The sequence below is a fragment of the Haemaphysalis longicornis genome, unplaced genomic scaffold (assembly GCF_048455015.1).
Source record: "Haemaphysalis longicornis isolate Haplotype H1 unplaced genomic scaffold, Haemaphysalis longicornis Haplotype H1 scaffold_10, whole genome shotgun sequence".
Taxonomy (NCBI): domain Eukaryota; kingdom Metazoa; phylum Arthropoda; class Arachnida; order Ixodida; family Ixodidae; genus Haemaphysalis; species Haemaphysalis longicornis.
Window position 1 is genome coordinate 105123033 of NW_027526204.1, and position 26556 is coordinate 105149588.

The following is a 26556-nucleotide window of genomic DNA, read 5'->3' on the forward strand; positions in this document are numbered from 1 at the left end:
ATTGGATGTTTTATTCAGTACTTACTCAGTAACAACATGGCAGAAGCTCGTACCGCTGCTGTCAAACACAAGACAAAGCTCAAGGATATATACAAAAGAACCTTCTTAGTACCTCTTCAAGATGTTGCCTACCACCAGCTGTGTCGGATCAGCCAACACTTCTGTCACATAACCAATCTTGTTGTCGGCCACTGGAAATATTTCAACAAAGCATTCAGTACACTTCGAAACCTTCGTAAAATGTCCAGTAAGGCATCAGAAATTTTTGCCAGTTGAGGTTTTGTTGGCAACGGCAACGACAACAACAAACAAAGAACTTTAAAGATATTGTTGATTCTCTGTCAGTGCGGTTGTACAAAACCAGCTGTTTCGATGCTGACAAGACTTGTTTACTATGCCCCGTTTTTTTTACTTGAAACTCTCTAACCACTCACACATGAATACTGTTACGAGATCCAGCCTCTTTATGCAATGTTTCCACGTGACCTTACTGTTACCGCTTCAGCATTTACGACGTCTTCCCTCGACAATGTTACTCCAGGTTCAAAACCTTGTTGTCGCATGCGTTTCTTTTTGCCACCTCAGGTTTTCAGGCACTTTCTTGCTGAATTCTGTGCTGAAGTTGTTTAGGTACCTTTCATAGGTGTATGTGTGTGTGTGTGTGTGCCAACTATGTCAATAAAGAGCTTCCGAGCTGAGATTGTCCTTTACGTTTAAAGGGGCCGTCAGACAAAACACAAGTTTGGTTCATACGAAAGATTGCCATGTTAGGATTATGCTGACACCACTTTTAACATAAACTTCGCTCAAATAACCTATAAAATTAGGAAAAAAGGGAATGGCCATGCAACTGGTAACACCAGTCACAGTTTGTAGATCTAACAGAACATCAAAGGAGCTTCTACAGCCTCCCGTGGGGATTTATGACACAGGGCTGACCCCTATGCAACAAGCTATGTAACCCATAATTCTCTGCTCTGTCCATCATTGTGCTACCAGTCTACCTTCAAACTAACAACAAGCTTGGTTTCAGGTCTCTTTGCAAATGAGACTAGGCGTTTTTCCTATAGATGGATAGATGGTATTCACTGAAAAGTTCAGCTGCCCATTTCTTCGCCGGGCAACAGTAAAAGTGGCCACGGACATAGCTGAAGCATGACGGACACAGTGCGGCTTGTGCCAATGTGCCCACACACTGCAGAGAAAAAACACCGGTGTGCGTTGTCTGCTCCATTTCAACCGGTTCTTAACGGTGGTGTCCACAGAGGTGTTATTAATTGCACTCACATTGGAGTCAAGGCACTACTTCGCATTCGGTGTGGTAGAGTTTGGAGCGTCCAACACACATCATGTGCTTAGCACGGACAAATACTGCCATGCCGCAGAGCCTGACGTAACTAGTAACGATGCACTCACATGGTTGCCTACGTGCATGCCTCGCCAGTGAATACAACCTATTACAAGATTACGGTGCGTCCCAGTTGTTTTTGTTTGTTGAATGTCTTTCGAATCACCCCACAAAATAATGTTGCTTGTGGATAAAAGATAAATAATGGATACAATTGCCACACAACCATTCCAGCCCAGAATTCAGTGCAGCCCGTACTGTGTTATAAGTCTAACAATAGGCGTGGGACAGAGACAATGGAGAACCTTTGCTATATCAATGAACAAACAATTTAAATGGTTAATGAGGTAGCCATTATTTAAATTTTTACAGGACACTTGACCCAAAGAATCACACTTTAAATGACAAATAGGACAGTTAGTCCGACCCCTGAATCAGTCAGCTACCACTCAGTGAGGGCCTACACACTGAGACAAAGAAGCACTTAAAGTGCATAAAATGGTGATCAGACAAAGCGCTAATTGAGATATCTGGTTTGAGAGAAATATCATTTCCACAAAGCATTTTGGACACACGCTCATTTCAAACCTTAAAATGCCACCCCTGTGACAAATACGGTAACACTTGTTTGCCACAAGATTCTATAATGATCAAGCAGCCTAAAACAGTCATTCTGAGCCAACTTTAATACAACTTTAAAGCCAACTTTAAAGCCAACTTTAAAGCTCCAGCTCTGTATAGCATAAAGAAGTGGCGGAATTCTAGGGCCCCGAATAGTGCTTTATTAGGAACAGGTCAAATGATGCTGTTGGTACGATGCTCTAAGGCACCAATTAATACTACGATGAGACAACCTGTCATGGGAGGCTTCATCACACGAGTTCAGTGTGCAACACTTGCTAGAAGCTCTGGCATTAAAACAACATAACAAGGCTATCTGGTATGTAATGAAAGAGAAAAAAAAGCAAACTGGCTCTGTGGAAATTTCATGTCTTGGCTCCTCTAAAGTATTTTGGTAAGAAATTACTTTTTAAAATGCGTCGTGCACAGAAAAATACAAGACAATCAGCCAGCGCTGAAAATATTAAGACAAAAAAAGCTTAATACTACGTCTCAATAAACCGAGCTTGTTGCTACCCCCACAAAAAAAAAAAAAAAAAAAAACAGTGATTGGCTGAATTTCTCATAATAATGACTGCTACAGACATCCTTTTGATGAATGGAAAGGAAGAAAAACGTTGAAAGAAAAAAAAAAGAAAAAAAGGAAAAAAAAAGAAAAAGGAAGGAAGAAAGGGGAAAAAAATTTACGCCATCGCTCCTACATACCTTTTTCACAGCCCAAGGCCTCAGGCGCCTCCGTCTTCCAGCATTGTTCGACAGAAAGGGCAGGCGTTTGTTTGAAGGGTGTGCATTTCAAAGTCGTCCCCGTGAAACACCTGCGACAGAAGGCACCGCTGTTAGCCAACCCTCTTGCTGCATCTAATGAGATGAGCTCATTGGCAAATTTTCACTTCTCAATTCCACAAATGCTTTCTGGTTGTCTATAACACCGGTGATTAGATTAAACGCATGACGCATTAAGCATAAACTGCAACACAACACAACTTGTAAAGGGTGATGCATTCACTGTAAACAGAATGAAGCATTGTAAAATCTTGATGGCCAGTACGAATGGTGCATTTATTATGCAAACATGTTAAGATGCCTACCCCAAGTGGGGTCTTGAGAATGGCTTTGCATTTAACGATGAAGTTAATCGAATGCTGCTCAGATGAAAATAAACGACGAGTTGACTTCCCGTGAATTCCCAATTTGCAGTGTCCCCGACAGCTGCCGTTGCTTTTCTCACAACTGTTCCGATCGTTTGCTTCCAGATCATTCGGGAGAGATTTACTTTGTATTCACTTCAGGGGCAAAAATTAGATATCTGCACACGCCTAACGCATTTCATTTTTCAGGTAATTCGATCTTTTGCTCAGTTCGAGAAAATTTCAGCCATCTTGCTAGGGTCAAGTTTCAAGGTTTTAGGTTTTGTTGAGAAATTTTTGCATGCAAAAAAGAACAATGGCAATTATTATTACAGAAGGAGGTCCCAGAGTTTACACTGCTAAGGGTAATATTGGCAAGGATAAATAGATAGCAAAACACATAATATCAATAGAACGCAATTAAACAGAGATATATGCAAAGAATGGGATAAAAATTTCACGGTCACACATAATAAAACAAGGTTCACTTTAGATAATGGTCATTGATTACCAGCAGACTGTTGACCACAAGTGATTTTTGAAAGACTGATGAAATAAGCATTCAGAATTGATGAATTTGATGTTCGTGGGCAAGTAATTCCAAAGCATTATTCTTTTAATGAGGACTGTTTGTTTCAAACTCAAATTAACGACAGTCGACGGACAGATGGACGGACAGACATGCGCACCAATTCAAAGACGCGTTCTTCCTCGGCAAAGCGGAGGCAACGCACCTTGGCACAGCTGGGGCAAGACACGACCACGACGTCGGGGACAACGTTGCGGTAAAAGCGGCAGCGTAGGGGCTCGGGTTGCCGGCAGATGACGACGTCACGCGGCCCCAGACCTGCCAAGGCCTCCCGGTTCAGAATGACCGCCGGTCCACCGGTCACGTCGCCCTGGTCCTTGTGAGTTCAAATCGTGCAAAGGAAGACCACAGAGGTGTGGGCACATTGTTTGAAGGAACCACAATGCTGTGTTCCACACATTGACCCGCTTCAGGGCTCACTGAGAAGAGTTGGAAACATTTTCTAAGCACTAAACGAGGTTGAAGTTAAAGGAATGTTTTCAAAACCAGTTGACACAAGTTTATTTTATTTAAAAGGCAAGTGTATTCAAAGGTGCGTCCACTGTTGTGACACTCTACAAGTCTGCAGGGTGCCATTAAACAAATTACTGGAAGGTTTATTACATACATACTGCACTTTAACAAACACAAGGTCGAGGTCAACGATGAAACGAATTCAGATGAAGTTCTGAAGACTGCGATAACATCAAGTCGCAATTTAAAACAATGCAGCATAACTGTGGTAGTTTGCTGGATGAGTGTTTTAAGTAAACTATAATGCCCCCGAGGCCCAATAAATAGTGAAATAAAGGATTTCCCGAATCCAGCTACACATTGCAGCCACAAAGGCGAGTTTGGTAAATTCACTGCAATCTCCTATCAGGGAAGTTGTAAATGATGTCAGATATGATGGGTGTCCACACAACTTTTTCCAGGGGGGGGGAGGGTGCAAGAGGGGAGCAACTACAGTAGACTGTCGATAAATGGAACTTCAAGGGACCGGAAAAATTAGTTCCGTTTAACAGGAGTTCCGTTTACTGAGAGAGATGTTCTAAGCTGCAAATTTATGTGCGTACACACTTCTAAGGACATTTCACGGAACTCTAACCACTAGAAAGTGACTGTAGCTGATAGTTTTCAGAAAGCAAGAAAACTACAAGAAGCGTAGGCACAGCATTCACAAAGTTGATTTGGCAACAATGAGTCGCTGTGCACTACAAAATGCGTCAATTATTTTTGTTTGAGTCCTTGCAACCGCATCTTCACGGAGGCTAGAGGCCTCAACTTCACGAGTGCTTACGAGCCACCGAATTTAGAAGACGGCAGGCAACGTGGTAATGAAGGACGAATAGCACAACGATGGCACGAACGAGGCGACAGGAGGTGAGCCCCGTAGCCTCGGCGTCTAGAATCGAGACCGAACGACTGGAACAAGAACTGCGATGTTGCATTCGCTGCGCTAACACAACTAACCACTTACGAGACGAGGATTACGAGGCCAACAAGGCTAAAAAAGCATGGAGGAATAAAAAAAAAAACAAGAACGAAACAGCCGGAACCATAAAAAGCTGATTCTCATGCCAGTGGATTTCACAAGAAGTTCCATTTCTGGTTCCGTTTACACGGTGATGCGGAAATTTTAGTTCCAATTACCGAGAGTTTTTTAACATTATCTGAATACAAAACCAACCAAATTCCAGTCAACTGTTCCGTTTAAGCGGCAATTCCGTTTAAGCGATTTCCGTTTATCGAGAGTCTACTGTACTGAAGATACACGACTGGCGGTATAAATTTTGGGACAAAAAGTTTGAAATGGCAATTTACTGCCAGGCTGAAAAAGAGACACTGGATTTTGTATTGGACAAAACGTTAAGTTTATTTACTCAAAACGCAAATAAAAAAATATTACGCATACGTTGCGCACAAGAGTTCCAAGTCCCGGTGAAAGTGATTTCACATTACACGAGAACGAAAAAAAGCACAGTCGTCTGGTCTAACTTGGGGTACCATGGCCCAGACGAGTGCAAAGTTAACCCTTTCTATTCCGTGGAAAAGAAAAAAATGTACTAAATTTACCAAAAAAATGTTTTTCGCTCAATTTGTAGCACTTCCTTTTCTGAATAAAATGACACCATTATTATAATGAAATAATGTTCCTTTATGTCTCTAACTGCGTAAAAAACACTGCTCTAAGGTAGCTTCACACAGCACTATTATTTCGATTAAATAACGTTCCCTTATTTCTTTAATAGTATAAAAAGATTGCTCGAAGGTGGCTTCACCACATAGCCACAGTGTCTTGCAAAAAAGCACTGTGAGGGCTCCAAAATGATCGATGACCAGTATAATCTTCATGATCGATGACTACACTCATCATCAGTTGTTTTGGTACAAAATGTTATGATGACTATACTTGTCAATGGGAGAAGGGTTAACCAAAGTTTTTTAGGGGCAAAGCGCTTTAGGGGCTCGGGTTGTCAGCGTCTCCTGTTGTCAAGTTATCAAACGATGGTCAAAAAACACATGTATAATGGATAAAACATATAATGGATGGTTCAAAATAAATTAACATGATAAGCAACATGCTAAACATGACTAACATGATAAATAAACTAACATATTTCAGGGTTTCTTGACTGCGGCAGCGTAGCTCATCTTCGGTCGGAGCAGTACAACCCGTGTGGACGAGCTCAGCTAGTCTACGGTATGCAAAGGGTTAAGTAAAATACAGACAAAACACTGTGTTCGCGTGGACCCGTTTGCATGGTTGTTTGTGAGTGGAAATCTAAAACCAGCTAGTATGGCTTGAGTTCTGACCAACGGAAAATTCTGGGAATTGATGTCCTTCAACAAACAGATACAAATAAAATGGTCAGAGTAGTGGTTAACTATTGGAAACAAAAATGGAACGAAAGACAAGGGGCTTAGGGGCTTGGTGGACAGTGAGGTTTCTTGTTCCGTCCTTCACTACTTTGTAAATCTGAGGGCCCCTGCCTCCAGTTGCTCTTGCAAAAAAATGCAATCGTGGACAGAAACGAATAGACAAGTGATTCACTTCAGAAGTAGAGAAAAAATGTCCGCGCTCCTGTCTTGTCCGCTTGGGTGCTTTCCCTCCTTTCAGTGTCCTCCTGCGTCCATAGTTATTCCGAAACTTAATTTGCGTGTGTCGTATGGAACAACTTTAAAGCAGCCCAGGTTGCGAAGATTGAAGATGTCTAGCAACGTTTCGTGAGAATTGTTTCTGATAGGTTTCTTTGAATGAAGGATGAATGAATGAATAGGCATTTTGGTCGAAGAGTGTATTATTTCCAGCACGAACACATGTTTGAGAAATTGCACTTAGTTATGATGTAGCGTAACAGCGCAATAAACGACGAGGGACACAGAAGAAATTCACAAGATGGGCACTGACTCGCAACTGACCCAGTTGCGAGTCTCAGTGCCCGTCTTGTGAATTTCTTCTGTGTCCCTCGTCGTTTATTGCGCTGTTACGCTACATCATGAATGCATACCAACTCGCCCAACTTTCCATTTTGTTGCAATGCACTTAGTTACACTGTCCAAGAGAAGAAAGGATGCAGGTTCTGTCTTCCTGTTTAAATGTTTACATCGTGTTACTGACTGCAACAGTTTGACATCTTCAATACAACTGTGGGTACCTTATAAGCCATTTCCAGAATTTAATGCGTTTCGAACAAGCAAAGTTTGTTCTCCCGTGCAATGACTGTGAAATTTGTATAATGGTATGGGGTCAAATGATGTTGATGCTTTTAACAATAATCTGTAGGCATTTTAACCGGCTCTTGCGAAGTTATACTGTCTCATGTATTGGAATTCACGTTAACTCTCTTAACATCCTTCTTCTGCCTTTACTTTTGGCCTCTTTTCTTTGCTTCTGCAAGCCACATTTCCCATCACAGTGGAAGCTCCTGCAAGCGCATAAATCTAGTTCTCAATTCTGGATTCTGGACACTTGACAAATTGAGCCCCCTTTAAGCAGTGCATGGTTGAACTAAAAAAGGTCTGAAATTACACAGGAAAGCAATGCCCCCCCCCCCTGAACTCGGATGCCCATGTCAGACACATTATTAGGTAAAAGCTTAGAATGTACAACCACCAACTCTTCTACAGAGTTTTCTCTCTACCTCTGTATTCCCCCCCCCCATATTCACATATGTATTTTTAAAGTGAAGGGTGTTTTCCAAAAGTTTAGTTTCCAACGGTCTTGCAAGTTTGAGAGTGCCATTAAACGAGACAGTGATCACATATCCCTTGCACAAAAAAAGTTGATGTCAACCATGATGTGAAAGTACAAACACCGAAGTGACATAAAACTACATTTATAACCCTGACATTGTTGCAGTAGCCTGTGAGGCAAATGTGAAAGACACCTGTTGTTTTGTCACCTTTCAAGTCTCAGAAATAAATTGAGGGGCCACATTGCTCCTTAAAACAGCTTCCTTTCATCGTAAAGTAAACTCTTGTAAACTGGTCAGTCTTACTACTTTTTTCTCACTGATTTCAAATATGCCATTATTTTTTTAGCAAGTAAATTAGTTCCCAAGATAATTACAGATAATCAGCCATTATTAAACAGCCCATTAAACTTTGGTGTATGAAACAGGCATTTGAAATGGTCCCTTTCCACTGGTGCCGCCAAAGTTTAGTGAGCTGTAAAATTAGTTCCAAGCAGTGCATCAAAAAACTGATCCTCTTATTGCATTCACCAGGGTTCATAGTGTTGGAAAATGTAAAGATTATGGTTTTATGAACAAAACACTGTTTTGCCTATTGTTCCTCCAAAAATGGCCAATTATCTCTACTATTTATCTTGGTAACTTATAGACTGACTCACAAAATAATGGCATACGTGAAATCAGTGGGGGAAAAGCAGCAAGACTGACAAGTTCCACAAAGTTGACTTGAAAATTAGAAGAAGTTGTTTTAAGACCTGTGTCCCCCCAATTGAAGCACAACACATGTGTCCCGCTCTTGTTAGCTCCAGAGACGTATCACTGACCTCCAGGTTGGAAAGCTGATATGCAAATGGATCATCATCTGAAGAGCTGCCGTGGCCGATCTCCAGCGCCTCATAGCCTGGTGGGGGGGGAATGGCGAGACAAAAGGGAAGCATTAACTGCACGCAGTTGTAAGCATTGCTGTGAGAAAGTTAGCCAGTGAAGATATGAAATCCGAAGCATGGTTTATTTGTTACCTAAAAGACAAAACCAAACCGTCTTTCATAAGTGCATGGCTTCACTACTTTATGCACTCTCTCACAAGCTAACAACTAGTCTTCCTCGCTGCTCTAAACACGAGTAAAGAACCAAAAAAATAAGCCGACACAGTACTCTCAGTGCATGAAATACTTGTACGTAATGGTAAAAAAACAAAAAAAAAAAACAACAACAACAACAAAAAAACATCCATGTTTGTTTGCCACTCAAATGCTTGTACTAAGGGGACAATCCATACTTTTTCTCATAGCTATGCTCATGCCATTACTTTGATTTTCTCTACAATTTCCTAGAAATAAGACAACTTAGAACTTTTCCATTGATAAAAAATTCCACTTTTCAAGGGCTACACTACACCTGGCAAGGGCACATTGCAGTGAAGGGGTAAGGATTAGTGTAGACCACTGAGGGGGTATTTACCTAGTGTGTGCCGAAATCTCTGGGCACCAAAGTTTTAGTTTTTCTCCCTCATCACACAACCAATTTTCCCATCCCTGCGAGCAGTGAGGTTACACAAAGGTGAAAGTATTGTACAAATTTCAAAATTTGCACAAGTTTCAGTGCTTTGGTGCAAGCAGTAGCACTTCGTGTTGCTCCTTGGAGCTGTGATGTTCATGAGAAACAACACCCCCACTTAAATCACCCTAAATGCTAAATCACCCTAAATCACCCTAAACTCACTCCCCGTTCAATACAGAGATGCCCATGGCAACCCACACTTTGAAAAGTGTGACAAGTCGACAAGTACCCACGTAACGCTTGACCGTTTAAAGACAAGACAGGGACATATTGTACTATGACTGCTAAATACAATGAGCCTAGGTGCATGCACTGTAAATTCCTTTCTTTAGTCAGATTTCGTGTGCACAATGACAATGCTCAATTTATGTGAAAACCTAACGAATTCAGAGGGCAGGGGAAAAAACTCCACCTGTGATGATTTGGCGGCTGGGTGACTGCGGAGCCTTCTTGCTGGAGTCCCTTGGCACCTTGGACCTCCCCTCGAGAATCTCCAGGGCCTCTGTATCCGAGATTCCGTCGGCCAGCGTGAATTCCACCAGGGGAAGGACCTCTTCACGTGCGACCGACCGGGGGAGACACAGTGCCGACCAGGGCTCAGTTAGAGGCATCAAAAAGCGTCCGACGTCATCTCCATTCCTGCACTGGTGAATGGAACTGCACCCGACAATGTTTGAGGCAGCACGAGAAGTTGGCTTTTCTTTTTTTCCTATATAACTGCTCTGTTGACATCAGCAGGTAGCCTTACGAATACTTCAGAAGTGGCTATCCAGTTCGACTCAATTCCACAGGACAATTTTGTCAGTTATTAAAATGAAGCTTTGGTGTCCTCAGTGATGCCGTTGTACACCAATACACCCTGCAGGAAAGCCAACTTTCTCAGAACATGATGATGAATGAGCGTGGGTGAAGTAAAAGAAGAAAACGCTTCCAGTGGCCGGAATCGAACCTGGGTCACTCGCGTTATGAAGCCGGCGTCTATCCGATCGCTCCACTTCGACATGGTCGAAGCAAGCGCCAAGCAGCAGGTACCGATTCGCGTCGTACACCCCAGACTTAAATGTTAGGCCTACTTATTAGGCCTAATGTTAGGCCTAATGTTAACCACACCCGAAAGCTGCTGTGGGTGTTATAGAAAAGTGGTGTGTACCACCAGAGTAGCACATACTCGCAGTGTGGGATTGGCCAACAAAGAAATCCATTATGAGAAAGGTTCGTGTTCGCCAATCGTCGTCGTTAGACGGAGGGGTGCTCGATTTTTTGCATCAACAGGGATGTGACGAATAAAATTTTGTGCTCAGGATATATTTTTAAGAGAGGCTGGTTTCAACGGGAAAAAACGCTGCCTTGAGCAAACCTCTCATGCTGGAATGTCTGAAGTCTAAAGGCCGCTTAAAACTGCTACAGAAAAAGACCACAGGCTTCAGTGTGGTGGTGGATTTAAACACAGCTCACACTGTCGTGATAAGGATTGTTAAAACTAAGTACTTTTATTGAAGTGTCTCCTTGCAATTGACCACACACATCACCACTTAACTTCATTCTAGTCTTGTTCTACAATGCATTGAACGAAGAAGCATGGCTGCTAGCTTGGAACATACTTAAATGTTTCCTTCCAGCATATGAGAGGTTGTGAGCCAGGATCAGAATGAATTTACCATCACCATTAATGTTTTTAAAACACGACCTTTAGTCCTCTAGTGAAATGGTGAGGGTACCTTCGAAACAGATGCTAGCTGCGTGGTTTCGGCATGAATAGGAGCAGTATCAAAGTAACCGCTAAGGCGCTTGTGATAGTACTACTACTCAACTAAGCAGCAAGTTTATTAATGTTGTACAGAGAAGACTAACAGCTGGTGTGCTAACTTCGCAAAAAGGGCAAGTGAGGCTTGTGTTCCCACCAAAAGCGATGAAGGAGTGGACGAAAGGCTGGCTGCAGTTGACGCAGCAGCGGCCGCGGGGATTCACCAGCGGGTTCGTTGTGGAGCAGCGATAGCACAGTGGCAGCAGGTCCTGAAATAAAAAAAAAAAAGGATTTTGGATTGGAAAAACTTCTACTCGAAAAAAAAAAAAAAGAAAAAAAGGAGTAATCAGGCTATGACTGAGCCAAAAGTTGGGGCGGAAAAAAAGTGAAGCAAGGAAAGAGAGAGAAAAAGATGCATAAGGTGTTCTCTGGGTGTGGGATCCTTTAAAGACAACCAGCCGTTCTCGTCCTAGGCAAACGCCGAAATGTTGGCCTGTCCACCTTGGCTTGTCCACACATCTTTTCCTTGAATCATGCATAGAAGTTTCAGTAGTCAATGCTTCAGCAGGCAGTCTGCTTGCTGGTGGGGGGTCACTGACAATGTGACCCGAAAGAGGTAGTACACTGTCAAGCCATACTCCTTTAATGCTTGCGTGCATTAATTGTGCACTGCAGTGGCAGTTGCTCTTGCCATTTTCTTACCGTCAGTCAGCACTTTTAAGCCATTTCCTCCCTCAAAAATGATACCTAGGAGTAATTCTGAAAAATTGTGGCAGAACTACACACCTGCCTCTGTTTACTTTATACATTTTAGATCCTCAAACCCGTCTCACATCAGGCTAGAACCAGTATTTAGTCTTGAATTTGATCTTGCTTTCCCTTTGGGCCGTTTACGGGCCCATGAAGACAAAACACAATGTTAGTTTTATTCGAAAGGTTTCATGTTCTATAGTGTCCCCAGTGCTTGTCCGGCAGCAAACAATGCTTTATTCACTGCGAAAGTAATCAGTTTAAGTCAAAATTATGATTCTCGTGCCAAAACGTGTGTTACAACGACGTTTCCAATAATATCATAAGAACAGGTCTTTCAGCTAAACTTGGTGTGGAGCGGAGACTTGTTCACTGTTAGTCAATTTAGATGGCGCCACCACACCGCAGCAAGCCGTTTTCTGCCTTCGGTTTGCTTGTAACCATATTTAAACCTGGCTTGTTTTTGTTCAGGGATAAAATAATCGTTTCGTGAAATGTAGTGCTCGCTGGAAAAATATGGTCACGTAAGACACTGTCGCTTGCGTCAATCGGCCAGTGTCGTCTGAGATAACTCCAAAGCCCCGCAGAGCTGTGCATCTAAACCAAGCATAGTGCACGCAGTACCAACAGCAGTACGCATCGGTACTTCTATGTTTACGTGTACTTTCATAACTTCCACTGTTTGTCCCACCATTCGCAATGCTATAAAAAGAATGTGCTCTAAATTTAAGCGCGAATAGCTCGTTCGGTAAACTTATAAGCTCTGCCTAATTTGTGTTTGCTTTCGCCGGCCTCCGCCAATTGCAGAACTGGCTGCTATGACATCATAGGTTCTGTTGCGGGAAATGAGCTAGTGGGTTGCAAGGCCATTCCCTTTTTTACTCATTATACAGCTTATTTGAGCAAAGTTTATGTTTAGAGTGGTGTCAGCATGATTCTAACGAGGCAATCTTTTGAATGAACCAAACTTGCATTTTGTCTTCATGGCCTCTTTAAGCAACAAATAAATTAAATGAAATAAAAAAAAAGGCATTCCCTGACCAATTGTTGGATAATCCACCTGGCATGTACGGGTGCAACCACAGCCGGTTTTTATGCACTGTTCTGCCACGTTTCTTCGCAGCGTATCTGCTAACCATCTCCAGAGCACACCACACACCTGGGCATCACTGAAGGGCTTCGATCGCACTGTCAGTGCTGCCAGGTCCAGAGTCTCGCGGAATCGAAGCGGGACGTGCAGGCTCTGAAGGCGTTCGTAGCAGTGCCTTGCAAGCCGATGTGCACCAAGGTTTCGACTCTGCTTGGAGAGCGCATAGAGAACACCACTGTGGCAACCGTCTGTTAAGGGCTGCGGCGGTGGTCGCAATACAGAATGATGCATCCCTACGAAAGATGCGTCACCCCCCAACAAAAAACAACCACCCTGGAATTTAACACGATCTTCCTTTTTTTAAGTGCAGCGCACTTTAGGGGCTCGCTTTGTCGTCGCACCTCGCTCGCTCGCTCGCTGGACACAAGTAGAGCCACACGGCGTTCCGTAGTAGCGGTTGTCGTCACGGCATAACCCAGAGGCTTTGAAAGCCAAGCGGTTTATGTAGTCATAAGCATTCCAAACTCATGAATGGCTGGAGCTTGTCATGCATCTCCCCATTGTTTAGCGCGAAAGAAAACTGCAGGTACATTTGAGGCCAAATATACGTAATTAACCAGCAGCATTCATTTAGTTGGGAACGGTCATTGGGTTGGCTTTTACGATGGTAAGCGACAGAAAGTGGCAGTGCAACCCCAGCACATGCTGGAGGAAAAGCAAGCACAAAAAGAACAGAACTCCCGCTGGCACAGTTTCAGGATGGGAGTGCGCGAGCACTGTGAGGGCGGGAAATTTGAAATGCATTGGGTGGTAGCAATGAGCAGATAATGGTGCTACAGCCCATTATGGCAAATCACTGCTCTGCACTTCCAACAGCTTTCACATTGAGTGACACAGCTTTAATGTTTTTTTCACAAACTTTGAACACTCATCCCCCTGGCTTCACTAGATTTGCTCTCAGTTTTTGCCAGGTTACCTTCAGAAATTTTACAGTAGTTTAAAAAAAACAAACTACAATGATACCTAGAATAAAGCTTAGCTTTTATCTGTGCTCATTGGGTAGCAGTGTGGGTTCTCCCGGATAATCCCTGCTGCTTTTTATATATTGTGAGCTGCGTATCAATCAATATTTATGAAAACTGACTGAATTTTTTTTTTGTAAAAGAGTCCACCGCTATTAACAAGCTTGTTACAGCCAATAAAGGTGCTGTGATGCCCGTAACTGAGGATGCCTTCGATGCTGCAAGTACTGTCATTCTGCATAAAACATTAACAGTATCCAACTGCAGCCATATAAACACAAATGATCAGAGCTGTATAGATTCTTCAACTGTAGAAGTTTTGAGAGCATTTCATTTAAAGTCGGAGGGCTGTGTACAGGTCAACAGTATGAGCAGTCATTCAACTTTAAAGCTTCTATAATCATTTGAGTAGAATTAAAACTCAAGTCTAAATTGACACCCTCCTTTTTGTTGACAATATTGTTCACATGTCGAAGCCAACATAGATAGCACTAGCACAAAAACATAAATAATATAAGCAATAAAACAAATGGATTAAAAATGTTTGTTTTTGGTTAAGCAAACTCCCTCCACAGCCTACAAATGATTCAAAATTGTTTTTTTATTTAACATCATTAACTAGAGCTGTGAATTTACACAGATCTGTCACCACCTTGAAGTCATTCAAAAATTCTTTACATTAATTGTTCCTTAGAGATGAGATCACCTTCCAAACAAAAGCTCCTTTGAGAACAGTGGTACAAAAACTTAGGCTTCAGCATGCACCGACAAAAATGCAATGGACAGACAAGCAAAGCGATTTAAGGATACACAAGTGATACGCCCCGTATCGGTCGGTCCATGATTTCGTGGAACAGGTAACGAGACATGTTGAACAGGGCTTCAGGCAGGTAGGCCGTGAAAGGCTCTTCCTGTACACAGATGGACAACAACCAACGCTTGACAAGAAGAATGCACGCAATTTGATTTGTGGAGTTCGGAATCAAAATAGCTCTTTCCACCTGCTTTTAATTTTTTGCCAGTGAAGATCTCCTTACTAGCAGTTTTTTAAGGCTGAAAATTCCTTTACACAATTGTCAGCTTTCAGGAAAAAAAAAAAAGGGGGGGGGGGGGGGGGGGGCATTTTGGGTCAATAACAACGGCACATGACAACACTATACTTAACAATGTTGAACAAGAACTGTTCAGGGGTGTCACCGTTCAGTTCAATATCACTGTAACACAAACCATGACAATAAGAACGTTGGGACGTTTGTCGAAAGGCACCATGATTTGCTGTGCTCGAATGTAACAAGAAGGAGAGGGGAGGGAAAGGTGGCACTCACAATGTAGCGGTGAACGTTGTGGTAGATGTAATAAACATCAGCCAGGTTTTGAAGCTGGGCAGATCGGCTTATGAGCGCATCTCTCTTGGTGGCATCACCTGCGTAGTAGCACGTAAAAATATTCAACATTCGTTTCTACTTAGATTCCCAATGCCAGCATACTATTAGTGGATGATGTTTTGACTCAATCACAGGCTCATTGATTGCAGTATTCAGGTCCATAGCTTGAGAATTTGCTGCTTTTGATCTCTTTATTGGGAGGTATTACATGACATTACTATCTATGAAGCCAAGTATTAGGGTAATATTCATCACCACAGTCATCAAAGGACAAAGAAGGTAACATGACTGTCACAGTGAAAGTTCATCCGGTGGACAGAATACCGGCCAGGTTGAATCAAGTGACATGGGGTGGAATACTGAGTTGTGTTCATTTTGAAGTCCACCTAACAGTGTCCTGGCAACCAGAACCACGTCACAACTTGAAACGGATGCGAAACAGACATTTCTGAAAAGGACACGGCTCAGAATGCCACCTTGGTGCATGGGACAAACACGATGTTCACTGGATCACACATCTCTGTGTCACACATTCAAGATGCACATTCCTGGTTTAATTAAAAGGCTCTGCATAAGAACCATCTTCCAATGCACCTGAGATTCCAAGCAACCACGGACGTCCGTGGAACGTCCAAGAAACAGCCAAACATCCAAAGCCAAGTTCGGACAGCCACTGTACGTCCACAGCATGACTAGGTTAGCACGTACATTTGCGGATGTACAGTAGACATCCAGCAACGGATGTACAAAAAATATACAGTCTCATATGTCCAAAGGACATCCGACCACAGACATACAAGGTTGCCACGAATGTCTAATCTACTTATAACTCACCTGCAGCCTTTGCCGACTCGAGGATCTGTCTTGAGAGCAACCAGTAGTAGTACCCGGCATCGCGGAATCGGCACTCGTCGACAGCGTACTGAGTCAGCCGTTCAAGAACTTTGAGTGCTTCATCCTGACGTCCGGCTTCGTAGAATGCTGAAGGGATTTTTATCTCTCAGAAACTGCTTAAGCAAGGTAATAAGAATCGTTGGTGATTTTATATACCTTTCTGGGCATCAACAAAACGGTCGTTTTCGGCGAGCCAGTTGGCGTAGTCCCCGCAAATCTTGGCACGGAGTTCGGCGTTTTCTCCCACAGCCGCGAACGCCTGGAAGGAAAAAGCGAGTTGCTAAAAAAAAGGAAAGCTGCGGACTGCGTAAACAGTACGAGGTGACGTTAAGGCATGCAACATTTAAAAGAAAGTGCTCCGACTTGACTGCAAAGGTTAGGTCCGAAAAGTGTGCGACTAATGCAAATATTGCTTAAAAGATAGCACAGAAAGAAAAATCCTCAGCGCTTTCAGGCGTAGCATAAACATGGTGTTAAAGTAACGTGGGCAAACAGTACCTCACAGGCCAGAAATTCCCCAAACTCTCAATTGGACTGAAATGAACTGCATGTTGCGTCTTAACCGAAACATATGGTTAACCCCAACATAGGGCCATGCCTGTGCAGTGCACCCCACTGAGCAAGTAGGATGGCTAGGGTGATAACGACGTCTTAAAGGCATATGCAAAAAAAAAAAAAAGAAAAGAGAGAAAACAAGGTTAGGATGACTAAAACCTTATTAATCTTCTGTTGCTTAAATGTTGCAAAAGGAGATGAAAGCACAGCAATCACACCCCCACGTCTTCCCCTTGAATCTATACTATGTTGCGTGCGCAGCGAAAGCAAGTTGAAAATAGAGGAAGAAGTCAAGCCATGAGCTGAAGTTGTTCAGTCGCGTAGGCACCGGCAGCTTCCTTACCCAATCAGAAACTTTTTATTCTAGCAACCTTGCAGCGCCCTTGCTGTGCTCTTGATACAGCCTCTTATGCAACTCTACAGGGTTGCATGACAGCCTAGAAGAGTGGTGAATGGGTCAACAGGGTACATCACTGTTTGCTTTACCCGGAGGACATTGCCAAACTCTTACTGCTGACGCAACACTGAGACTTTGGCAACAGGAAAAGAAAGAGAGGAGCTCGCTCCTCACCTCATCCCACTGGCCCGCATCGACGTGGAGCTTGACCAGACTCTCGGTGTCCCCAACTCTGCGGAAGGCATCTGCCGCCGGCAGCAGTTGCTGCTGCTCGGCGAGAAGGCGCGCGCACAGTGAGAGCGCTTCCCTGTCCCGCTTGTCCAGTCTTTGCGACAGGTCAACGAGTCTGCACAACCATAGGAGAAAGGGGGTCTCACCTCTGCAAGATGACGCTAAGGGTAAAGTGGCAACTGCTCTCTAATGGGTACCAGGCCAGGCATGATTAGCAACAGCATGTGGCAACTGAGACACAGCGTACGACCGACTTAGTTCCATCGCAAATTTTGTGCACAGATCGATTGGTTGATTGTGGGGTTTAACGCGCCGACGCTACACAGGCAATGAGGTGCGCCGTAGTGGAGGGCTCCGGATTGATTTTGACCACTCGGGGACCTTTTAACGTGAGCCAAAATCTCGAACACACGGGCGTTTTCACTTTTTGCTTCCATCAGTAAAGGTGCACGGATTCTTGACACAAAGTGGGGTACGGATCTGCTGATGAGAGGTATGCTCCTGATTTCATTTTCTGATGGAGGCGAAAAGCAAAAATGCTGTGTGTTCGAGATTTCGGTGCACGTTAAAGATCCCCGGGTGGTCAAAATTAATCCGGAGCCCTCCACAACGGCGTGCCTCATCACGTGTGTAGCGTCGGCGTGTTAAACGCTATAATCAATCGATCACCTGATGTGCATGACTGTTGCATCAAGCTAGCCACATGCATTCTGGCTCCCCAGTTCCTGGATTCAAAACATGTTAAAAAACTAGAACTTCTTCGAGACAACGCATGCGGTGTTTTTGCTGCACTGTTTCGTACCTTGTCGGTTGTAAAGCCTCGATTTTCAAGATAATTCGTTTGTTTCTCACATCCTATAAAGCAAAGGTACCCATCCCTGAAAACAGTGGACTCAATTAACAGTCAGTCTACGTTATCCATATTTCATTCGTGGCTGAAAATTGTGAGTTCGCATACCTCTAATAACTTTCATCAGTCGATCTGGAGTGCCTGTCGTCTCAGATAAAAATGCTCTCATCCTTGTTCTGTTAGGAAAAGCTCAGACTTAGCCAGAACATACTGCACTTCATTGAATTCACTCCCCCTACATACGATTTTATTGCTAATTTTAGTAAATCTGGTTGCCATTCCAGACTGACAAATGGAATTCAGCGTAAAACGCAAAATTCCAGTAGCCGCTTGCCAGAACTCCTTCTTTCAAAGCCACTCACACGTTGGTCCAGCCCTGTTTGCCGGCAATCTCAACAGCCTTGAGGGGTTCTCCCGCCAGAACGTAGAAGTCCGCAGCAGCCTTCGGGTCGTTGATGCTGCGTGCCCATTCAGCCTTCTTCAGCATCAGCTGCCGGGTATCCAAGGTCTCGTCTGTGCCAAGGCATTCCTGAAACCGTGGAAACGAACGAGACAGATTAATTGTTAACCCTGTGAAGCGGAAACTGAATGGGGTCACAAAATATCTTCTGCTTCATCGACAGTTGTTTCCCGAAAGTGTCGTTTGTGGGGCAGTCCTCCTTTGACAACAACAAAAAAACTCTAAAGATGCGCTGCCAGTATGATTCGTACGTCGCAGGAGTGTGTTGTGCACAAATGTACCGGCAAGCGTAAAAAAAAGAGTAGGAAAATATTCTCTCTAGCATCCTGCAACAAATGAGCGTTCAGCTCCGACGAAGTCTTCGGGGCAAATTTCGTTCGTTACATTTGCGCAAGCTTGTCGAGCTCGTTTTTCGCCACCCAGACGGCATAGCAAGCAAAGAAAACGAGAACGTGGAAATCAAAATGTACTACTCCCTCCATTACCCAACTCTTCACTGTATTGAGGCAACGAATTGTAGCATCAAAGGTCATCCATGCGAATTCTCCCAAACTAATTTACAATCACATACCCCAAGAAGTGTGCTTTCACAGCAGTTTTGAATCTAGGAAAAAAAAAAGCGTAGTAGAGGCCCCGACGTCACCTCCAATGAAGCCAGAAACTCCATTTCAGGAGGCAAACTTTTATTTTCTTGTATTCTGCACATACATTGACACCTCTTATGCCTTCACTCATTTTCCCTGTTGTAGCTGCTCTGTTGGGGACCTGTCAACCACTGGACATTGGTCAGGCGACACCCCGAGATGGAGCCTTCTGCCACTTTTGATAAGAAGTTGTTCCCAGAGACCTTTTGGGAGTGTGAAAAAGCCACGTGACTTCCTCCGCACTCCTTCCAATGCACTGAGAGTTAGCGGAGTCTCTTTTAAGCTTTCTGTCCTCCCTGACAATGGACAACAAAAAGGTTGAAGGGGAAGAAGGCTTTTTATTTATTTGTTTATTCAGGCTACCTCTGCCCAGGGGGCATTGTTGTAGGGGATACATCGAGTAATTTATTCGATACAAAAACAGAAGCATCAATCTTGCAACAAAGCAAAAATAATAGAAGCACAAAAAAAAAGGTACAGCAAATGTTATATAGCACATAAAACCATTTCTCTTGCAAGAAAAAGCTACGACACACCTAAAAAAATGTTGCAGCCAAGAGCAGTGCACAACAGAAAAGGACGACACTAATTAAAAACTGACACCGATCACGAGTGTTTATGAAACCTAAAAAAGACGTTTATAAAAAATGAAAATGGCACACACTTAATCTCAATGACGGCAACCTCCCACACGTGTAAGCACGTTGCCTACGTCCCATCTTGAGTCCAACATAACCAGATCGCTTTCGCCCTCTCAGCTCATTGTGGACAAGGCTCCCGTACGGGAGCCGAAACGTCTTTCTTCGTTTTTATAAACACTCGCAGTTGGTGTTAGTTTTTAATTGGTGTCATACATTTCCCCGACCAGACGGGCTTCCGTCCAACTCTTGATTTCAACAGAAAAGGACGACGAAAACAAAGAAAATGAGAAAGACAAAAATGGCCGCATATCTGCTCCTTTCGTTGCAAATGTCGACGAAAAATGATAGTTGACTGCTTCCCCTGCCAAGTAAACGCCTCCCTTCTCTTTCCAGCTCACATGTCATGCTGTTCTTCTCCCGTCTCGTTCCTTCTGAGATAACACGCTAGAGGTTTGCTCAAGGCAGTTTAAATGTACCGCATTCTAGGTGCCTGGATGCCAGCGCTGTCATAGGGCGGAGATGTGCATGAATCAAGGCACCCTACTTCAACTTTTACAGAACCACATTGCCCTACTCCACGAGCGTTCCAAGCGGAACGTGGAACCTGTCCAGTGGAACCTTTTGTTGCTGTTGCTGTTTGGTTTCGTAAATGCCGCCAGGAGCTATAGTAGCGCGGGCAACAGCAGGCGACGGTTTTTTGCTGTTGATGTAGTATTTCATCTGCTATCGCAAAAACGAAGCATCCGTGAATCTTTTAATAAAGGAAGAGTGCAAATGTCACTCATTTATTGATTTTCTGCATCACATTTGCGCAATGTCTTGTTCTTGTTCAACAGTGTTGAGAAGTATGAACACTGCCACCACACTTAGATGTTTAGATTTGGCTGTGGGTATATAAGACTATTGTGCAGCTTCTGTTTCACTTTGGCCGGGTGGCTGAATCGAGTCACAGACAGGCAGACAGACAGACAGACAGACAGACACACCAAAATTTCGGCAATTAAGCGTCCCAAGAAAGACTATCGTCTCGAGACAAGAAAGAGAGGAGTTTTACGCACCTGGGCGAGGTCGAACATGCGCAGGTCGGTGTACATGTCGACGGCCCTGGAGTGGCGTCCGGCCTTCTTGTAGAGCCGAGCGGCCTCGGCAAAGCGCCCCTGCTGGGCCATCACGTCCCCCAGCAGGCACTCGCGCTTCTCCCCGCGCGTATCCTGCTCCTGCGTGCACGTGCGAGGGGGCAAGAAGATTTGGGAAACTCCCAAGCAGGGCATGGTCGGATGAACGTGTAACCACCCCCTCTGCTGGACACTGAGGCCTTTACAATTGGCTTAACCACCCTGCACAAATGCTTTGCAGGGAAGACATTTTTCTCGGCCTCTTGAATAGGGTTGCCACCTTTCCCCGAACAAAAAAAAAAAAAAAAGGCTTTCAAAAGGGGGGAGGGGGGGGAGAGGTTAATTTGCGCTGAAAAAAAAAAAAAAAGAGTCCATGTTGCAGAAGAAACTGCAGAAGCTCCTGTTCTCGCTCCAGGCAAGGTGATGGACACTAATGGATTGCTCAGACTCTTTGCTGGGGCTCTTGACGAAGGAACCGACAACGCATTGAACATGATTGCGTTCTGAAGCGTCTGATGCCCAATGCTAACGAAGCGACGCAGGCGAAAATCACAGGCAAATAAATTTGTTTCCCACAGAACCCCTACCGTTTCATAGTTAATATTTCCACTGCGGACTTTAAGCGCATTGCTAAAATATCAGCAGGTGAGCGCCGCAGCCGCCGCATTTACGATGTCGTGGTGGCTGCTAAGATGCGCCTCCTTTCAGCCATCGAATTTATGGAATCAGCCGCTTGTAAAATGACAGCCCCAATTCTACGAAGGTCTGCATTTAATAAAATAATTCACGGTTCCTGATGACTTCATTAGATTCGGTTTTAACTGTATTAACTTTTGGTCGGAAGGCCGATTCGAGGGACAAACGGGCATCTTTTCCAAGCCTCTGTTTGGGTGCGTGACACCGCATGACTGCGGTGGCTAGGTATCGTAACCGCGTAACCGCGTAGCATTCTTATGCTCCTTGTTTTGAGTGCGAGTTTTTTCCAGCCAAATTTTTTGGTTTTTCTAAATCCCATCCGACCAATTATCTTCATTTACGCTATTACAACAATTACATTTGGAACTTTCGCGAAATCTGCATTAGCGTGGTAATGCTGGGCGTTACACAGTTCGCCACTTTCCGTAATTGTTTTATAGCTTTCTTATTTTTTTTATTTTTTCAGTATTTCGTGCGACCAGTTATCTCCATTTACACCATTATAGTAATTAAAGGTGGAACTTCCGCGATATCTGCATTTTTGTGGAAATGCAGGGCCTTACACGGTCCTAGCTGTGAGGGTACTCGGCAAAGAATGCTACCCCTTGAAAGAAAGCAAAAGATGAGAAGGCAGGCCAGGCACCTGCAGGGAGCGCAGTAGGCGCAGCAGGCCAGGCTCCCCGAGGCGCACGATGGCCCGCTTGGCCACAGACAGGTCCAGGGCTTCCAGGGCTTCCTTGGCCAGGAAACGCCAGTCTTCGTCCGGCACGCCCAGGCAGGCCACAGACAGGGCCTCCCTGGAATTGTTGGAAACGCAATTAACGCATAAGCAGGGCCTTTGAGGCAGCTCACACAGTTTGCTCGAGCAGGACACGTTAGCAAGGCTGCCTGAAACTGCTTCAGTTCTTCGCTATCCCAGTCCACTACTATCGCATTTTTGCGCGTATAACCCGCACCAAAAATGTGAAAATTTCAGGGGTGAAGTAGAGGTGCGGATTATACGGTAAGTATTTCCGTTGGTGCAGCTTCACCGCAACGCGCGTTGGGCTGTGATGTCCCTACAGCAGTAATAGCGACTGAGCCACTGCTATCCCACTGACAGTGCTTATTTTGCACACACAGCTCAACAATACACCAACCTGAAAAAAATGTACGCGGCAAGTCATCTAGTTACGTGGTCAGCTAGGCAAGTTCTTTTGCATAAATAAATGTGTAACGTTGCTTGAGTAGTAGCTTTGGTCCATCCCTTAATGTATAAAATATGCGGGCAATATGCGGGGATATATTTTTTTTTATTCGTTGATGGAAAGTGGGGGTGTGGGTTATATGCACAGGCGGGTTATACACGCGAAAATGCAGCCCTTTGTGGTACTGCATGGCATGGTATGACATGGTATCACCGTGCGAAGCTGAGATAATACCGTTGTGAAAGCTGAGATGGTAGCATTAGAGAAAGCCACAAGGTCTCGGGTATGAGCACCAAACCCCTGTGGAATGTGTTTGCAGTGTTGATCCCCAGCTGCTGCACGTTATAGAACGTTGAAATGCAATGGCTTTAGATGCATGTGCATAAATTAATGGAAATCAATCAATCGTGTACAGCTATTGCTTAGAGACATGATTAGCAACACCAGGCTTGAAAGATCGAGTTCACTATGCTAAGAATTCGATTGCCAGAGAGGCTAGTATCAATCACTAAATCACTCAATCAATCAATAAAAAAGATATATTTTATTAGTAGCCGGATGATAGCACCAATCTTGAATCACCCTTCTGTAACCAACCTTCTACAGCCTTTCTAATTTTACACGTGGCACCTACAAATAATGAACCTAAAGGGAATAGGTACATAACAAAGGGTTCATATTTTGCCCTGTAAGAATGTGCCTGGTATTTCAGCATAAAATGTGCAGAAAGTATACGTATCTAATGTTGCCAGAAGGCAATGCACTAACCCATTCTTACTTTACGTGACCGCTCAACTGATTCTAACTGCATTTCTACACGTGTATCTACCTTCCACATCCGTAATGAACTAAGAGTTTTATTGTAAAACTGCGCAAAAAGCCGTGAGTTCACTCTCGAGCTTTTATTTATTTATTTATTTTATTTATTCAAAGTACCCCTAAAGGCCCTCACGCAGGAGGGTATTATACATAGGGGGTAGTCAGTGCAGCAGAAACAAACATATGAACAAAATATATACACTGGGAAAAATAGAACATAAAAAGGACAACGCATGCGCGAACACAAATATGATACATGTAATGTTAGCTCGAAATAACGTGTAAAAAATTAACTCTGTAGAAGCAACAACAAAACTTTTTAGAAAAAGAACAATCTGTCAGAAATTATACAATAAATAAGCGATAGTTTTGTTTTCAATTCACAACTTCAGTGAGTATTAGTTGATTAAAATTAACAGCATCAATGACGGTGGCTATGTGTGATGGCAATGCGTTCCAGTCAATGATTGTACGCGGAACGAATGACCGAGAATAGTGCAATGTATGACATAGTAAACGCTTCACTTTGAAAGGATGGTCGTGTCTGGGAAGAATGGAAGCTGGTGAAGAAAAGAAATCGTTATGAAGCAATGGGTGGTGATAAAGTTTGTGAAAAAGTGATAACCTTGCAGCTGTGCGTCGTTGCGACAAGTCGAGCAGTTCTGCACGAATTTTCAACTCAGTGACACTGGAATGACGGGAGTAGTCTGAAAAGATGAAGCGAACTGCACGGTTTTGAAGTGATTCGATGTTGTTGATTATGTAAGCTTGGTAAGGGTCCCAAATTGCTGATGCATATTCTATTTTAGGCCGTATAAGTGTGATGTAAGCGAGTTTACGTAGGTGCGATGGGGCATGCTTCAAGTTATGTTTTAAAAGACCTAGTGAGCGGTTAGCCGATGCAAGTATGACGTCAATGTGATGATTCCAGGATAAGTCCGAACTAAGGTAAACACCAAGGTACTTGTAATTACTAGTAAGTTCAACTGGAGTATTATTTAAAGAGTACGAGGTTGAAATGCGAGATGCGCGTTTAGTAAAGGACATAAGCTTTGTTTTAGAATTATTAAGGCACATTAACCATTCAGAGCACCAAGAGCTTATACCATCTAGGTCAGCCTGGAGGGCCTGCTCATCTTCTTTGCACAAAATTTTGCGATAAATCACGCAATCGTCCGCGAAAAGCCTGATTTGGGATGAAACCGTGTTAGGCAAATCATTAATGAAAATTAAAAAAAGCAGGGGGCCCAGCACGCTGCCCTGAGGAACACCTGAGTACACTTCCGCAAAAGAGGAGAAACTGTTATTAACGGATGTGAACTGAAGTCTTCTTGAAAGGAAATTTTTAATCCATGCGAGTACAAGCGGGTGAATGTTAAGCTGTGTTAATTTGATTAGCAACCTGTGATGAGGGACCCGGTCAAAGGCTTTGGAAAAATCAAGAAAAATTGCGTCAGTTTGTATGCCAGCGTCAATGGAAGAATGTAAATCGTGAATAAACCCGGCAAGTTGAGTGTCGCACGAGTAGCCCTTTCGAAAACCGTGCTGGTACTTGAAAATGATGTTATGCTCTTCTAGGTAGTTAATTACCTGCGAGTGAATGACGTGTTCGAAAAGTTTGCAAATGGTGCTTGTTAACGATATTGGTCTATAATTAAGTGGGGATGAGCGATCGCCAGATTTAAAGATCGGTATTACTTTAGCAATTCGCCAGTCTTCGGGGATTAAACCAGATGACAAGCATTGGGTGAAAAGAGCTGATAAGATACGATGGATGCCTTGAGAAACATTTTTTAGTATTTTGTTATTGAATCCAAGGTGATCAGATGCGGAAGTGGTTTTAAGTTTGCTGAGTAAAGAAAGTATGCCAGCCTCGTTAATAACTATTTCGGGCATTGAACTAACGGTGGAAGTGTTAACAGCTGGTGATGATGTGACGTCCTCTCGGGTAAACACTAAAGAAAAGGTGTTATTCAGGACCTGCGCGCACTCGTCCTCGGGAATTGCGTCGCCTGCAGCATTGGAAAGGGTGATGTCGGGATGGTTAGAAGGATTTATTGTGCGCCAAAACTTTTTTGGGTTGTTAGTTAACATTGAAGGCAGATCGCGGGCGAAAAAGTTACGGCGGGTTGATTTTAGCAGAGATTGGTAGTGACTGTCACATAATTTATAACGTTTCCAGGAAGCTGAATCTTTGTGCTTATTAGCCTGCCTGTAAAGGCGCTTCTTTTTATTATTAAGCCGGCGAAGCTGATTATTAAACCAAGGGACTGTGTTAGTGCAAGAAATTGTTATGACGGGAACAAATTTATTTATGAGCTCGGCAAATTTAGTTTTAAACAAATTCCAGTTGTTCTCTACTTTTCAGAGGGAACACCCCAGCGCTCACTTGAACTGCTTCTTCTCCAGGTACTGGTAGAGGCAGGGTGACAGAGGGACCTCAACCGTAGTGACACTGTTGTGCTGCAGGCAGAAGAGCTTGGAACCTCCGAAGCCAACCACAAAGCCCTGCATTCCACAAGTGCGGTTGAACGAGAACATCATAGCCCCAAGTCCAAAAAAATCAATCTTGGCCCATGAGAAGAACAGGCACGTGCAAACAGTTCTCCATGTACGATGCAGACAACCGCTCAGTCTGGATTCTCGTAATAGAATC

General features: G+C 43.7%; 1 protein-coding gene across 1 annotated transcript in view; it reads right to left on the reverse strand.

The window, feature by feature from the left end:
• The window catches only part of Oseg1 (intraflagellar transport protein Oseg1), a 43233-nt gene continuing 16677 nt past the window's right edge, over window positions 1–26556 (reverse strand). Inside the window, exons 13-28 of the mRNA XM_077690277.1 lie at window positions 26290–26408; window positions 22538–22691; window positions 21142–21300; window positions 18701–18867; window positions 17432–17603; window positions 16462–16564; window positions 16246–16392; window positions 15352–15449; window positions 14837–14937; window positions 13074–13239; window positions 11322–11433; window positions 9833–9973; window positions 8685–8761; window positions 3831–4001; window positions 2675–2784; window positions 1–191 (exon numbers count right to left, since the gene is read on the reverse strand). Of these exons, the coding sequence (XP_077546403.1) occupies window positions 2695–2784; window positions 3831–4001; window positions 8685–8761; window positions 9833–9973; window positions 11322–11433; window positions 13074–13239; window positions 14837–14937; window positions 15352–15449; window positions 16246–16392; window positions 16462–16564; window positions 17432–17603; window positions 18701–18867; window positions 21142–21300; window positions 22538–22691; window positions 26290–26408 (1977 nt within the window). The 3' untranslated portion in view covers window positions 1–191; window positions 2675–2694. The remainder of the gene's footprint in view (window positions 192–2674; window positions 2785–3830; window positions 4002–8684; window positions 8762–9832; window positions 9974–11321; window positions 11434–13073; window positions 13240–14836; window positions 14938–15351; window positions 15450–16245; window positions 16393–16461; window positions 16565–17431; window positions 17604–18700; window positions 18868–21141; window positions 21301–22537; window positions 22692–26289; window positions 26409–26556) is intronic.